The 14749-nt window shown below is 36.9% G+C and overlaps 4 protein-coding genes across 4 annotated transcripts; 2 read left to right on the top strand and 2 right to left on the bottom strand.

Moving 5' to 3' along the window:
- Positions 1 to 118: 118 nt before the first annotated feature.
- LOC125204578 (uncharacterized) lies at positions 119 to 1884 on the bottom strand. The gene is made up of 2 exons (XM_048103265.2): positions 1305 to 1884; positions 119 to 700 (listed from the first exon to the last, which is right to left on the bottom strand). The coding sequence occupies exons 1-2, from the start codon at positions 1826 to 1828 to the stop codon at positions 283 to 285; spliced, it is 942 nt and encodes a 313-aa protein (XP_047959222.1). The 5' UTR covers positions 1829 to 1884; the 3' UTR covers positions 119 to 282.
- Positions 1885 to 3743: 1859 nt separating this feature from the next.
- On the top strand, positions 3744 to 7300 carry LOC125207198 (uncharacterized). Its single transcript, XM_048106442.2, has 4 exons — positions 3744 to 4612; positions 5439 to 5641; positions 6670 to 6747; positions 6852 to 7300. The coding sequence occupies exons 1-4, from the start codon at positions 3928 to 3930 to the stop codon at positions 7191 to 7193; spliced, it is 1308 nt and encodes a 435-aa protein (XP_047962399.1). The 5' UTR covers positions 3744 to 3927; the 3' UTR covers positions 7194 to 7300.
- A 1175-nt stretch (positions 7301 to 8475) lies between these two features.
- LOC125207147 (thioredoxin H2-like) lies at positions 8476 to 9178 on the top strand. Its single transcript, XM_048106367.2, has 3 exons — positions 8476 to 8680; positions 8762 to 8884; positions 8970 to 9178. The coding sequence occupies exons 1-3, from the start codon at positions 8537 to 8539 to the stop codon at positions 9099 to 9101; spliced, it is 399 nt and encodes a 132-aa protein (XP_047962324.1). The 5' UTR covers positions 8476 to 8536; the 3' UTR covers positions 9102 to 9178.
- Positions 9179 to 9219: 41 nt separating this feature from the next.
- On the bottom strand, positions 9220 to 11427 carry LOC125207146 (uncharacterized). Its single transcript, XM_048106366.2, has 2 exons — positions 10668 to 11427; positions 9220 to 9948 (listed from the first exon to the last, which is right to left on the bottom strand). The coding sequence occupies exons 1-2, from the start codon at positions 11162 to 11164 to the stop codon at positions 9501 to 9503; spliced, it is 945 nt and encodes a 314-aa protein (XP_047962323.1). The 5' UTR covers positions 11165 to 11427; the 3' UTR covers positions 9220 to 9500.
- Between the last annotated feature and the right edge of the window lie 3322 nt (positions 11428 to 14749).

The following is a 14749-nucleotide window of genomic DNA, read 5'->3' on the forward strand; positions in this document are numbered from 1 at the left end:
ATTAAAGAAGCATATAAAAAACACATATTCACGACAGGGCCATTATGGCCCGATGGGCTCGTGGGTGAGGCCTAGATTGAGGCCCATTCAATATTATGTTACCATGTAAAAGGTCCAATAAACCCAAAGCTAATGGACACAAATTTTGCAATTGTGCAATAAGCCTCACTTTAAACGTCTACTACAACAATGGCCTCGGATTTCTCTCATCTAACCCTAAACAGTCAAGGTCTCAAGGATTCTGCTTTTGATCAAAGCTAAGAATGTGCTATGCTGCTAACATCAGTTTGATGTAGAGAAAGACTTCTTCAATCCTCGAAGGAAGCTCCACATGAATGTGGAGACGATGAATAGAACAATACCGGTCGCAATGGCGTATTTGAGCCCAAGGTTCACCAACAAGTTCACCAGAAGTCCAGCTAGCACAACTCCGACAAAATTGGCCGTGACAGCAGACCAGAAGGGCATGTCCAATACAGAGGCAATGATGGCCCCTGTCCAAGCCCCCGTGCCAGGAAAGGGCACTGCAACGAACAGCATCAGCCCGAGCCACTGAAACTCCTCTACTGGCCCGGCCTTCTCCTTTGCCCTCTTGAATAGCATGTCGAGGAATTGGGAAGCCGGTGATTCTTTCTTTCCAGCAAGAAAAGTCGCGAATGCTTTCAGATATAGCACGATAAAGGGCACGGGGACCATGTTCCTGTAGCAAGTATAAGGTGTGTTGTTGATGAATCCTGATTTGTGTTTAGTGACAAAAACAACATCATCTCCACCGAATAAAGCTAGATTTGCTGTGTATATTTATATGAATCACATCTTAAATCATTCTTCAGAGCAGATCCAAACAAAGAATGAAGATAATGACCATGATAATGAATATTCACCTACAAATTTACATGAGGTCTTTTTTCAAGATTCAGTAAATGAGATGCACTTTTAGCTAAAGAGAAGGCACAAATTTAATTTACAGAAAAACTAAAACTTACTAGAATTTTCCTTTTGAAAGAATCATACTACTAGAAAATATCATTTCCCACATTTCACATTTGCATTCAAATACTCTCTCCCAATTCAAGAACAAGAACAAGGCAAATTCTCTCATTATTACACATTTTCTTCCAATTAAAAAAAATCCCAATTCACCAAAACTCTAAACCCTAAAATTTCTATTCTCTGATAACCAATAGCCTCAAAACAAAACTCTTAAGACAAAGCAAAATATTGACATTGCCAAATTCCATTCATAATTAATCAAAATTTGAACTTTAAAATCCCTAAAATATCTGCAGAAAATTTAGACTAACCCAAGAACAGACAAGACGGTGAGCATCACAGGCTTCATCTGCAGCCAATAACCAACAGGAATGGCGCCACGCAGCTCGATCACTGGAAGCGTGGCCAAGGCAAAGACAACAGCCTCATCGGGCCATCCCGAAGCCCGCAATGCGTTAGCAACCCTAACGCCGAAGCCCGAAGCCCTAATTGAATCGGAAGCGACAGCTGCAGCGACGGCTTTGGCTTCGCCGGAAAATGCGTAGAGCCCAACGGAGACAGACGCCCACAGCAACACCCAGAATATGAATTTCACTGGCTTCACGTCGGAGGATAGTAGAGGTTCGTCCTTGGCAATTTTCTGGATAAATTCGTTGGATTTTGCTCGGGTTAAGGAGATTTTGCGACGGCCCAGGTTGGAGAAGTTTAGTTTGTGGAGAATTTGAGGGTTTTGGGATGGAGAGAAATGGGCATTTTGAGAGGGGAGTTTGGGATTTGAGTTGGATTGAGGTAAAGTAGAAATGGTTTTGGAAGAGAATGATAGAACGGCAGCCATTGATAGGAAATTGAGGGTTCTGCAATCGAGAGGTACCGTGAAAGTGCAGCGGCATTTCCATGATTTTGGATTAAAATATGAACTTTTTTCTTTTTTTAATTTTTGGGAGTTTATTTAGGGAAATACTGAAAGAGTGTAAGTATTTTTAGTCACACCAATCTTTTACCATTCGCATCAGATTATATAGCTGCGGGTAATTAATTAACCCATGTAATTTAGGGCATCCACAATACTGGACTAGCCGACATCATTGCCATCGTCGTGCGGCTAGGGCGCTCGGCTAGTCCGCTATTACGGTAGGCTAGTCGAATAGACGAAAAATCAATATCCTGAACACTGACTAGCATAGAAAACTCAAGTTGTATATGGTTAGTGTGAATTTATAAAGAAATATGCGAACATGGAGAATTATGAAAGCATCACATTATCACAATATATGTCAAAATCAAATAGGAGTATTTATGGAGCATTTTTTACTCGAATTGAGGAGAGTTAAAAATGGTGTGAAGAATATAATTACATAAATTCAAAATTGTAAAATACTACTACTAGTATATCTTAAACGTAAATAATATTATTCCATGAGATGATGCTCATAGTAAATGCATATGAGAATAAGGGGAATGCTATATTGCTAACTCGTAACTTAATTGCTAACTACAACTAAATAATAGCTATTAAATATTCAAATTAAAGTCTTAGATCATCAATCCCTAAATTCAATACGATCAACGAAAAACGTCAATAAGACCATAGGATTAATTCCAAAAAATATCAATAATGGTATTAATGTCAATTAACTACATGTTTAGTTATAACTAACTTTTAAAAGAAATCCCAAAACTTTAAATGCATATAACATATATCAAATGGGAAGTGTTAAAATGACAACTCATCTTAAAATAACACCATACCACCATTCCTAGCCAATCATTTGTATACGTGGACGAATAATCAGCTACCATGTAGCAATCATAAAAAATCCACAAGGGTAAATTTACGCAGACTGCAACATCCAATACTCTAGACTACAAAGTGACGCGGCCTGCAATATCCAATACGCTAGACTGCAATCTATAGATTGCTTTAGATTGCTGTAGATTACTGTCTAGCGTTTATACTATTGCAGTCTAGCGTGGTGTCACAATGTCATTTTAAGAGTGTTGTCATTTTAACGCACCCCTATAACAAATTAAAGATAGTTTCATAAGGATTCTAACGATATCCTACATGCATATGTTCCAACGTCAAAATTTGAAAAAAAATTTGAAAATTTTTAATTTTTTTCGTATAACAAAAATGTCAACATACTATATAAAATATGTCAATATAATACATGTAGAATGTCAATATAAGCAATGGGTTAACATTCTTAAAGCATTGTGTTGACATTCCCAAAGCACTGTGTTGATACTTTCGAAACACTACATTGACATTTTCATCCAAACCCTAATTTGAAGTTTTTTTTTTATCTTTTTCGATTTTATTAATAAAAATGAAAATTATACGTGACAAATTGTAGACCACACGCTTTCTAAAATTTTATGGCCTTAAATTAGTTGTAGTTAGCAATGAAGGAATATTGTGTGGATGTATATCTTTACCTACCCTATATCATTATTTTTTGAAAAAATACTTGGTGAAGTGATATAATTTTATGAAAGTCGAAATATCTCCTGTGTAATTATGTTGTGCAAGATTCTCATTATGTATTGAATTCATCGAGTGAGTTTTGTGATTCTCGCACGGAAGCATAGATTAGCAAATTACATTGTTGTTGTTATTAAAATATAAGGGTGGAATTTTCGTACTACTACTCCCACTTAGTTAAGTTTTAGAATTAAAATATAGTACTAATATTGATGGCATGATGCAAAAATAAGAGTATTAAATGGTGGAGTAATAAAAAACCTTATCTCACCGCTCTTCCCAAACACTGAATAAAAATCCCCTCTGTTAAACCCTTTCATCTGTCTGTCCACAAAACCCCACCTTCCTCCTCCCGCCTTTTTCTCGCCTCTTTCTGCTGCCCCGCGGCGGCGCAAAACCCTAGCCTTCTCCAATTCAACTCTCCCTTGCACTTACCCCAACTATCGTAAATGGCGGCGGCGGAAGCACCAGCACCCTCTCAATCCGAAATCGCCAACGAAGGACCGGTTCTCAATCTAGTCAACAAGCGTCTCCGCGCGCTGCGGAAGAAGCTCAATCGCATCTCGCAGATGGAAGAATCTCGCGCTCAGGGCAAAACTCTCAACAAAGAGCAGGAGGAAACCATCCGTTCCAAACCCTACGTCGTTGCCGGCATAGACGAGTTCGAGAAAATCCGTCAGCCGCTCCTCAGCGCCGTCGATCAGGAAATTGAGCTCGCTCTAGCGAAGAACAGCCACAAAACCGACAGCTCGTCGGGCGAATTCGCCGCCGCCGAGCCGGAGGGGAAGGAACAGATCGGTGACGCTTCTGCGGTTCCTGATCTGCTAAATCTGCTGTATTTCGGTAACATTTTCGATGTGCTGACTCTAATGAGGGCGAACGATAACATGCTGAGGAGGACGCACGAGAGGAATTGCTGCTTGACGTACGATTACGTTACAGATGATGATGCTGCTGGCGATCCTCTGAAGGAGTTAGATTTGGACGTGATTGCGGCGGTTGGGGGTTTGTTGATTTCACGGCCGGTTAATTCAAACTTGTCGCATAAGGAATCGCTGGAGAAGTGTGCGGAGCATGCTAAGCTATGGCTCACCAACGCTGATCAACCAATTGAGGCGGGCTCAAATATCACTTGTATGAACACCTTGCAATCGTTGTTTGTGGAAATTTGATTGTGATATGTTTACATTTGTGAATGTTATGCGTATTCTACTTTGTGTTTGTAATAACTGTGCGATTGTCATATCATAGATTATAGTTTTGGTTGAAGTTATATCTGCTTCTTTTTTACTAGCTGTTTGTTTCTGGCTATTTTTGGTTTGTTTGAGCTTATCATTTAGATAGAGATGTTTCCTTGGATTGAGGCAATGCATAGCTAGTTTTTGTGCATATGTAAATTGCGATGCACGATTAGCCTGGTGTTGATTGACATTATCAGTATTGTTTTTGGCTTATTGGTTAAAGTACTGATTTGTGAAGCTAATATCACGTCAAGTTGTCTTGTCTCTTTCTTGGTATTCATATTTGCATTTGTATCTCTCTATCTGTATGGACGAAACCCGAATCACGTATTATAACTATAATGTTACTTTAATTGTGCTATTCTTGTTGTGATTCTTGATTGGGTTGTTCAAATGAAATTATGTGGCTCATACAGAGATTGTATCCTGTAATATGAATTTGTTGCTAGTACCTTGATTCATGTCATGATTTAGGGTGGGTACCTTGATTCTGTCCTGTAATATGATTTTTATGTCAACATCTTCTGTCCTGTAATGTGATTCTCTGGCCGGTACTTTGATTCTGTCTTGAAATGTGATTTTGCTGTTGATCCCTGATTATGTTCTGCTATGTGATTTTGTTGATGCTTATTTTTCATAAAATATGTTTTCAACGATGCAAAATGATGTTTCTTGAGGAATTAGTGTTTACATTTTTTCACTCACATGATTTGTTTCAGATGCTGGATTGAAGGAAAAGTTGAACAAAATTATGGCTTCAGAGTACTTTACAACTACTCCAGAGATAAAGGCTCCAGTTGATGTGGCTGCTGCTGCTGGAAATTATACTTTTCAGGTGCTGCCGGTCCATGGTTCTGTGATTCCTCCAGCCAGCATGCATGTCCCAGTGGTGGAAAGCTCGGGTACTGAGTTTCAGCAAGAGGTAAGATCATCATGATATATGTATATATTGCTAAAATGTACTAGGTCTAGTTTGACATTGTCTATACAATTGGAAGTTCTTCAATCGAATGATGTTGAATTATTATGTGTTATCATTTTCTGTCTGTCATTCTTTGTGCGAGAAAATGTTGGAATTCTTGATGAACTATAGCAACAGGACCCCAAAGCCTCATGTATATCATTTAGGAAGTTCCTATACTTATAAATTTTTTTGAATCTTGAAACCGATCAAGTAGTTTGCTTAGAAATCTATACCACTTGATAATCGCAGAATAGTCCTCCATGCATCTCTTCATGACCAAGTTTATGCCTGTTGTTCAGAACCTCAAAAGACCTTGTGTAATTGGATAAATACCAATTTTAATACTAGTACCAAACTATTTCTGTTATATCAAAATGACCTGATTATATTAGTTTAAATTGTGAACTGTTGTTATCCATATCATCAGTAAATAAATAAAAATTCTGAAATCAAAATAAACTCTTTTTCCTCAATGCAATTCATCTCTTTCTCTATCGTCTTCTCCAATGATCTTCCATCAGTTAAAGAGCTGGACTCAACCACTCCATCCTCACCATTTGTCCAAAATTTAAACGGTTAATATAATCCTCCACCAGTAAAAGAGCAGACAAGAGTTTTCCCAAGAATGTCGACAACTGTTATGTTGTTGACATCTTTAAATCCTTTTATTTATCTTTTTCAAACCCATTTCACTAGTACTACCTTGCCAGAATAAAGATTGCTGAATATCTTTATGATGATGGTAGCGAGCAATGAGAAGGCGGGCATTTTCTTGCAATTTTGGTTATCTAGTGGATATCATGGTCAATTTCGGTGTCAAAGTAAGCTAACCTGAACCTCAGAAGTGGATATGAGACCATATTTGTCTGAATCTATACTCTCTACGTATTACTACATGTTTAATTTGGTCTTGATATTTTTCATTTCATGTTAGTTGTAATGTTCTTTTCCTTTGCATCCCATTAACTGAACCTTGTGCCTTTCAGGAAGAACAGTCACCCAATTCCCACGACAATGAAATATATGGCAATGAAGCAGCCGCACGAGTTGAAGAACTTCACCAGGTAGTACTTTCCCCCTTAGTATAAGTATTTAGCTAGAGGCATTGCACTTCGATTTCCATTATCTGCCCTGACCATTCATTAATATTCCGCCATATTGGTCTTAGGGAGGATTAGATGTAGAAAATCAATCAGAAGATCGGGCCGAAACAGAGCATGGCATACCCGACAGTGATGCTTATCAAGACTTGACAGATGCTGACATGAAGGAGCAGCATCACGCCCCTCGTAAGCCATATCAGAACTACAGAGGTGGTCGTGGTGGCGGTGGCCGCAGAGGAGGATACAGCAATGGCCGTGGAGGGCGAGGGGGCAATAGGGGAGGCTATGATCAGCCTGGTGGTTATCAGCCAAGGAACAATTATAACTACAGAGGCCGAGGCGGCAAGGGTATGGGTGGAAACTTTGGTTACCAGGGCCCACCTGGCAACGCTCAAACTGCATCCTAGATCTTTTTCTAAGGTAGTACTAGTATCATGGAAACCTTTGCACCCTTTTTTTTGTGTTTAATGTGGAAGTACATTGAGGAGTAAATGAAATACTTTTGAACTTCAAACTTGCCCGTATGAGCCAGGATTCACTGGTTGTTTACCACGTTCATTGTTCGTTCAAGATATCATGAACTCTTTAGTCCTGATGCTATACATTTTTTATGGATTTATGAATTAAAATTTAAAGAGTACAGTGGACTCAAACTTGAGCCATTTGGCCTCAGATATTTACCAGGGGGAATAATGATATTAGCAAAAAAAAGTGTTTAAGATCATTACTTGTGTCTTTTATCTTCATATAAGTGGCTAAAATTCTAGTGGTTCAGTATTTCTTTTTTAAGTTCAATGGTTTACGTAGAATGAATGATTTTCAAGTGCTGGAAGACACATGAGATGACAAAATAGACTTTCCTCACAATTTTCTCGCATTGGAGTATGAGATAATTACGTGTATGTGGACTATATTCTTTTCACTCGTTGCACCTAACTCAACACTAACCATATTCTTGCTACAAAGGAAAAAACAAGAAAGCTGAACAAACTTATGGAAAAAAATAATCGAATTGAAGAAGACGCCGATTGTAGTTAAAAAGGGAATCCTGATTATCTAGATGACAGGGGTTAAGTTAAGTTACACATAAAGTTTGATTCTAAGTTGTTTTTTTTTTTGTCATCCATAGAGATTCTTTTCTACCCTTGGCACGTTATGCAAAGAATACTTTGTTCATCATATCAAAATTGACTTGTACATTCAATGGAATAGCACTTGTAGTTTGCATAATCATAAAAAAATGTAAAAAGAGGGAGCACATAGGTTGCTTCATTTGATCGATTCAAGATAAGGATACTCGTACGAATCCTAACCATACCTACTTCGTTTTTATATATGCTTATTCTCTCCACTCCAGTATACTAGTATGATTGTATGAAGCATTTTTATGCTTCATCAAAGCATCGGTTCCATGCACTCTTACCAAAAAATATTACTCCTACTATAATTATAACAATTAGAACATTTATATATAAATTAAAAAAATGAAAAAGTTAGGAATATTAGAATAAAGAGTGCTCCACAATAATTTTTGGACTCTTTTTATGAGAAATAGATTACAAAGAAAACCATATTATATTTCCAGTGATTAATAGAAACCATCAACATAAAGAAAGAGTCTATTCAGGAACATATTCTGCATGGAAAAAGTGGATCATCAACCACTATAAAATCAAGCATTACTAGCAATCCTCAATTCAAACCAAAATATACATTCAAATTAGTGAAGAAGAAGAAGAAGAAGAAGAAGATGGGAGCTGGAGTTTCAACTGGTTATGAGACTACACCTGCAGGAACTTATGGATCAGCGACGAGGAAAGGCCATGTGGTTGCTTTCCATTCGTCCAAGACCTGGAAAATCCACTTTGAAGCCTCTAAACAGACCCCAAAGCTGGTAAAGATTGTGTTTGTTACTTGCTACTAATTTGATACCTGAACTGATGTGAGATTCTGACATATTCTTATGTGTTGAAAGCTCGTTGTCGACTTCACAGCAGCGTGGTGCGGGCCCTGCCAGTATATTCAACCTGCAGTGGATGAATTTGCAGAAATATACACAGATGTGGACTTCGTCAAGATTGATGTTGATGAGTTGGATGTATGGACGATGCCCTATCTTTTTTAGTCAAAATTTTAGCCATTTATGCCTGAAAAAACTGATCTTTCTGTAATTATATGAACAGGATGTGGCACAGGAATTCGGGGTTCAGACAATGCCGACTTTCGTGCTGATGAAAAGAGGGAGAGTGGTCGACAAGGTTGTCGGAGCCAAGAAGGAGGACCTGAGGAAGAAGATTGACAAGCATAGAATCTAAACACACAAATAGTTCAGAGAGTTCAATCCATATGTTTCTAGTGATAAGTTGGGCCAAACAAATAGTTAAAGGAAACATTTCTCTGTGTTAAAAAATGAACAAACAAGACATCTCCAAAGAAACAAAACAACCAAGAAATCAAGATATATAACTTGAAACAAAATTACAAAGAAATATTGCATTTTACAGATTTCCACATCAATTTCAAGGGAAGATTTCTGTTTAGCAGCTAAGTCTGAGCTAGAAGATATTCGCTAAGCACGAAAAGGAAACCAATCTCAATCTGTTTTGCCTACTATGCACAGGAACTTTTTTTTTCTGTTCCGAAAATCGATTGGTTCAAGAATATACAATAGAGTTAAGACGGGTAATTAATAAGCATTCCGACTGACCCCAGAATTAACCGGATGTCCTGCCCAAAACCCTCCTGAGGTCCGATTTCTGATCAGACGTGAGTCTCGAGGGAAACTTGATGTCAAACTTGATCCGTAGATCTCCGCGTTTGCCTGGTTCTTTCGATATAGGCATGCCCTCATTCTGGATCATCATTTCATAGCCAGGTTTTACGATATCCGACACTGTGACAGTGAGGTCTCGTCCGTCTAAGGTTGATATTTTCAGAGTCTTTCCTGTGAGAGCATCGAGCAGAGAGATCTTTTGGTTGATTATTAGATCATTGCCATCCCTCTTGAAGACCTGGTGGGGCTTCTCGTCGACAATGAAGATTAGGTCTCCCGGGGCAGCCCCAGCTTCATGGTTCCCTTTCTCAGGAAAGGTAATCTTGGTTCCCTTCTTCCAACCGGGCTTGATGTGTATTGATAAAACCTCTTCAACCGTGGCTGGCTTGCTGCAATAGACAACATGACACATATCATATCTTTAGCATCATGTTTCTAGTTAAGAATTCATGCATCTTGACAAATTTTTTGAGAATCTAAGATTATTCACGCTCAGAAAGGACGAGCAAGAAACTAGTGAAAAACATATACTATGATGAACCCATCCCACATAGCAAAACTCAAATTGGGATAAATCAAGAATGCACACAAAACCACAACTATAACCACGACACTATGATGAAACCAAGGACTTCAAGCTAACCCGAGCAAGCAATGCAGCATTTTGCGGAACATACATCAGAAGATGCTTATACAAAAGAGAAGCACAGTTTAGCTCTATGTCATCTATCCACCAACACCTAAAACAAGAAACATATACCTTTAAAAGCAATGCTTTTTCTCAAAATAGCAAATCAAGATAAGAACAAAGGAAAACCTGTCTCCTACCTCATTCACACAATCACAAGAAGGCTAAAAACCCAATATTCTCAAAGCCAAAAACTTTACAATAAGGAATATCAATTAACCACAAAACAAGCACACCTTATTCTTAACCAATACATTACCCACACAAAAAATAACATTCGTACTATTTCACAAGCAACAAAAAATTCTCACAATTCACTTTCTTACACTAATTGCAATAAACCTCACAAATCTCATCACAATTAGACACAAAAAATTAAAAAATTCAAGAAACACGAGAAATAATAAACAAATCACCTACCCTGACCCATCAAGAACAATTCTTGATATCTTCATCTTCCTCTTCGACCCCTTATACAGATCCTCCAGGCTACACGCCAGCTTACTCTCCATCACCGCCGCCTTCTTCAATTCCCCACCTCCTCCTCCGGCGCCGCTCCTCCCTCCATCCATCCCACCAAAAAACTCCTCAAAAATATCCTCTGCATCTCTGGGGCTGAACTTAAACCCCGCCCCTCCGCCGCCGTAGCCGGAATCCCTGTCCTTGGAGCTCGGCGGCGGGTAGAGACCCGATTTCAGCCCCTCTTCGCCGTACAAATCGTAGATCTGCCGCTTCTGCGAATCGCTCAGAACATCGTAGGCCTCACTAATCTGCTTGAATTTGGCCTCCGCCTCTTTAGTGTTGACCGCGTTCTTGTCAGGGTGCCATTTCATCGCCAATCTCTTGTACGATTTCTTCAAATCTTCCTCCGTCGCGGTCCTAGACACTTTCAGTATGTTGTAGTAATCAACCCCCATTTCCAAACTGAATAAAGATTCCACCTTTTTCCGTTTCGAAAATTGGAATGCTTCGAGGTGCGATAAGGAAAATTCAGGGAAGAGGGTGAAATGGTAGACGGTAAATCCGGTGAGGAATTGGAATTGGGGAAGAGAGAGTGTCGATATTTTCAAGGTGGTTGGTTAAAGTGAGAGGAGTTTTTGGAGAATCTGAGATTACAGTTAGGAGAGGAAGAAAAGTGGTCGTGAAATCCTAGGGCGTGTTTGGGAATGATCACGAGAATAATTCCATCTCAACCAAAAGTACTTACCAAAAGTAACAACAAAAGAACATGTTTTCTACTCTTTTTTTTTTTCAATTATTTTGTTTTGTTTTATTTTATGTTTCTTCTGCCTGGGGCAGATTAATTTATAGGGTCACCAAGTGTATAGTTGAATGTTTGTGGGTTCAAAAAAGTAAATTTTTTTTTTTTTTAAATTGAGTTTATTTTGATCTTTTATTAAGAGTATTCAAGGAGTAAAAATCTTTTGCTTTAACTACTTGGATTGCGTCTTAAATAAATAAAATGACTCGTTTAAGATTTGAATGTATAGTTTTTTTTTATTTGAGTAAAAAAAGGATTGGTTTGTTGCGTGCTCGAAAACGTATATTTAGCGGTCAAAAAAATGTATACTAAAAAAGTGGACAAATTTGTTTAAGGTGATTTCTAAATTCATTTCTTCATAGAATTGGAATTAATACTAATTCATAAATTTCAAAATATTAAAATATAATTAATCTTGACCTACAAAAAGACTATAATATTTTATTACTTTTACTCAAAAATTTTGTTAATTCATTTATAGCTGGAAATTACCGCCAAAGTTTATGAAATTTGTTTATGCATTATATACACAAGGGATTTTTGATATGCTGAAAATCCTAATATATGAATGGTAGCAAAAGTTATATTGAACTCATGACATAGTACTTACTAGACTTGCTTGGTATTGGTTAAGTCACCATAATATGTATGATATGAATTGACCATTTACGACAATGATCACTAGCAAATTTGATATGATGTAAAAACCATAACAATATCCCCATTGAATCAAAACACAAGAAAACCTTCAATAAGATTGGGCAAAAATCAACATAATAAAAAAAAAAACACCACAATAAATAAAAAAAACTACGAATCACACCCAAATAAGATAACTTTGTTACATTTTGCAATCAAAATTTAACTAAAGATATAAGATAATAAAATCAGAAATATGAAGAAATCATAACGAGGCGACAACGAGCAGTCTCCTACCCCTCCAGTGGCCCCAAACCTCGCCCGGTGCTGAAACCCTCCCAACGCACTGAGCACCCTAACTTGCGCTCTGACATCCCTCATTTATTTTCGGTAGCGGGTGCCCTCACCCCCTCTCTTCAAGCCTCCACTAATTCATTATCGTCAACTGTCACACTTTCTCTAATCATCTTCCTTCACCCCATAGTCACCACTCAACTTCACATCCTCGTCGTCACATGCAATTCACAGTTGGAACATGTATTCAAGTTTATGTTTATCTTTCTATGAAATGCAAATCGTACATGCTGACAAATGATATTGTGCGAGCGTATTAGTGTTTGACACATAAAATTAACTTAATGCATTCTTGCGCCCTAACTTGTGCATAGCATGAGAGTTTAAATGCGAACGAGCTAAAATTATCCTAGTGCATGTTTTTATGCTAAAGAAAAAAAAGGTAAGAATATATATTTCCTTTGTTGCAATAAATATGAAACATATGCTTTCGGCACGATATTGTATGTAGATAATGTTGTAAGAGAGATGAAAAAATAAAGATGATGTTGTATTCATATTAGAAAATATTTCATTTTTAATGAGATAATAATAATAATAATAAAAAAATTAGTTAGACAAATGGAGTATAATTTAGCAGTAGTATATTTGTTATAAGTACTTACTTAATACTCCATATTTTGTCTCCCTCTGTCCCACGTCTTAAATGGAGGTATTTGTCATTATGTCTCTGAATAAAATACTTCCTATGTCTATAAAAATTATAAATATTTGGTTCGTCACGAATTTTAATGTATAACTAATAAGTAAAAGAGTGATAGAAAGAAAAAGTAAATAAAATATTATTAGCAGAGAATAAATCACTTTCCATTAAAGAGAAAAAAGTTTTCAAAATTATAAAATTTATAATTATTCATGGTAAGACTAAAAAGGAAATAGTTTATACGGTAATTTTTAAGGTGGGAGGAATATACTCCAATTTTCTTTGGGAAACAATGGTAAGCATTTTTGACGCATACATCATTGCCAAGAAAAGTACTAATTGATTACAACCATATTTCTCAAGATTCCATCAATTCACCAAATAAATCTTAAAGTTTGTGAAATATAAATATCATGTTCAAAATCTCATGATTGAGTTTTACTATCATTCTCCCTTCATCTCCAAACAAAGATTAAGAAGTATTCTCTTTGAAAACCAATTTTAAAACCAGTAGGTGTATTTTAAACACCTCTTTCATACTTCCATATTATAATTGCCCCAAACACAATCATTCAAATTTTCGATATCAATCGATGAACAAAGATAACAAGCATATAATGAAAATAAATTGAATTCTTCGATTAAAGACACTGCCTCAACAAGCGATGGCTTACTTTTCACCTTACTTAAACAAAACGAAAAAAAGAAGAAATCCTTTTCACTTTTCAGATATCAAACACATCCCTCCAATGCTAAAAGTAAATTATTTTCTAGTTGCACCCCAAATATCGAGAGATTGACACTCTCACTTTTAATCTATAACAGTTTCAGCAATAAAAAAACCAATATTTTTAATTATTAAATTATAAAGAAAAGAAAAAAAAATATAAAGTGTATGTCATGTGTGGAAAGTGAGAGAACGTGCAGGCGCGTAATCAGGTGGGGCCCACCGCGAGTGTCTACTCGTGCGATGTGAAATGCGTTCCAAGGCAAGGAATCTGAATACGGCGTCGTTTGGGATCTGCTCATCGACATAAGATTGGGCCCATTTGCATAACTAACAATAATGGGTTACTATCAAGTGGGTCAAAACTTTATTTCCCTGGCCCAATAATTATTTTGTCCATTTCCTTAAAGTTTTTATTATTTTCATTTAAATGAAAATTTTCTAATTCTATATAAACACAAACAGGGGACCCCCCCTCAAAAAAGTGGAGGTTATTAGAGTTTTGAAACGTGGCTATTATTCTGGCCAAGATCTTGTGGAGTCACCTATTTATTTTCTCTACCTTGTTTTTTCTTTATGTAGATTGGGAGGGAAGGTTTATTCAATATTTTTCTATCATTATTATTACTTCAAATTTCTTTTACTTTTGATAGAGAGATGAGAACACCTTTTCTATTGAGAGGTTTTTTTTATCTATTGAGTGTCGTAATGAGGTCCGACACTGAGTTACATACTTATTGAATGTCGTAATGAGATCCTGGGACATGGTACTCCTTGTTTATTTCATTTTCATTCTCATTAAACCGAAATATAACAAGCCATTATCATACCTTGATTTATTAGATTTATTTGTCAATTTAAAACCTATAAGTTAGTAC

This window comes from Salvia hispanica, chromosome 6, assembly GCF_029641045.1.
Source record: "Salvia hispanica isolate PSC_SH4W2 chromosome 6, Shi_PSC_v1, whole genome shotgun sequence".
NCBI lineage: Eukaryota > Viridiplantae > Streptophyta > Magnoliopsida > Lamiales > Lamiaceae > Salvia > Salvia hispanica.

Bases quoted from the DNA above. Each gene is read 5' to 3' on its own strand.
- LOC125207147 (XM_048106367.2), top strand. From the start codon at position 8,537: ATGGGAGCTGGAGTTTCAACTGGTTATGAGACTACACCTGCAGGAACT. The intron at 8,681-8,761 runs GTAAAGATTGTG...ATGTGTTGAAAG, and splicing joins CTAAACAGACCCCAAAGCTG to CTCGTTGTCGACTTCACAGC. The intron at 8,885-8,969 runs GTATGGACGATG...TTATATGAACAG, and splicing joins TTGATGTTGATGAGTTGGAT to GATGTGGCACAGGAATTCGG.
- LOC125207198 (XM_048106442.2), top strand. From the start codon at position 3,928: ATGGCGGCGGCGGAAGCACCAGCACCCTCTCAATCCGAAATCGCCAAC. The intron at 4,613-5,438 runs GTATGAACACCT...GATTTGTTTCAG, and splicing joins GGCGGGCTCAAATATCACTT to ATGCTGGATTGAAGGAAAAG. The intron at 6,748-6,851 runs GTAGTACTTTCC...TATTGGTCTTAG, and splicing joins GAGTTGAAGAACTTCACCAG to GGAGGATTAGATGTAGAAAA.
- LOC125207146 (XM_048106366.2), bottom strand. From the start codon at position 11,164: ATGGGGGTTGATTACTACAACATACTGAAAGTGTCTAGGACCGCGACG. The intron at 9,949-10,667 runs GTAGGTGATTTG...TGTCTATTGCAG, and splicing joins ATTGTTCTTGATGGGTCAGG to CAAGCCAGCCACGGTTGAAG.
- LOC125204578 (XM_048103265.2), bottom strand. From the start codon at position 1,828: ATGGCTGCCGTTCTATCATTCTCTTCCAAAACCATTTCTACTTTACCT. The intron at 701-1,304 runs GTTAGTCTAAAT...TACTTGCTACAG, and splicing joins ACCGTCTTGTCTGTTCTTGG to GAACATGGTCCCCGTGCCCT.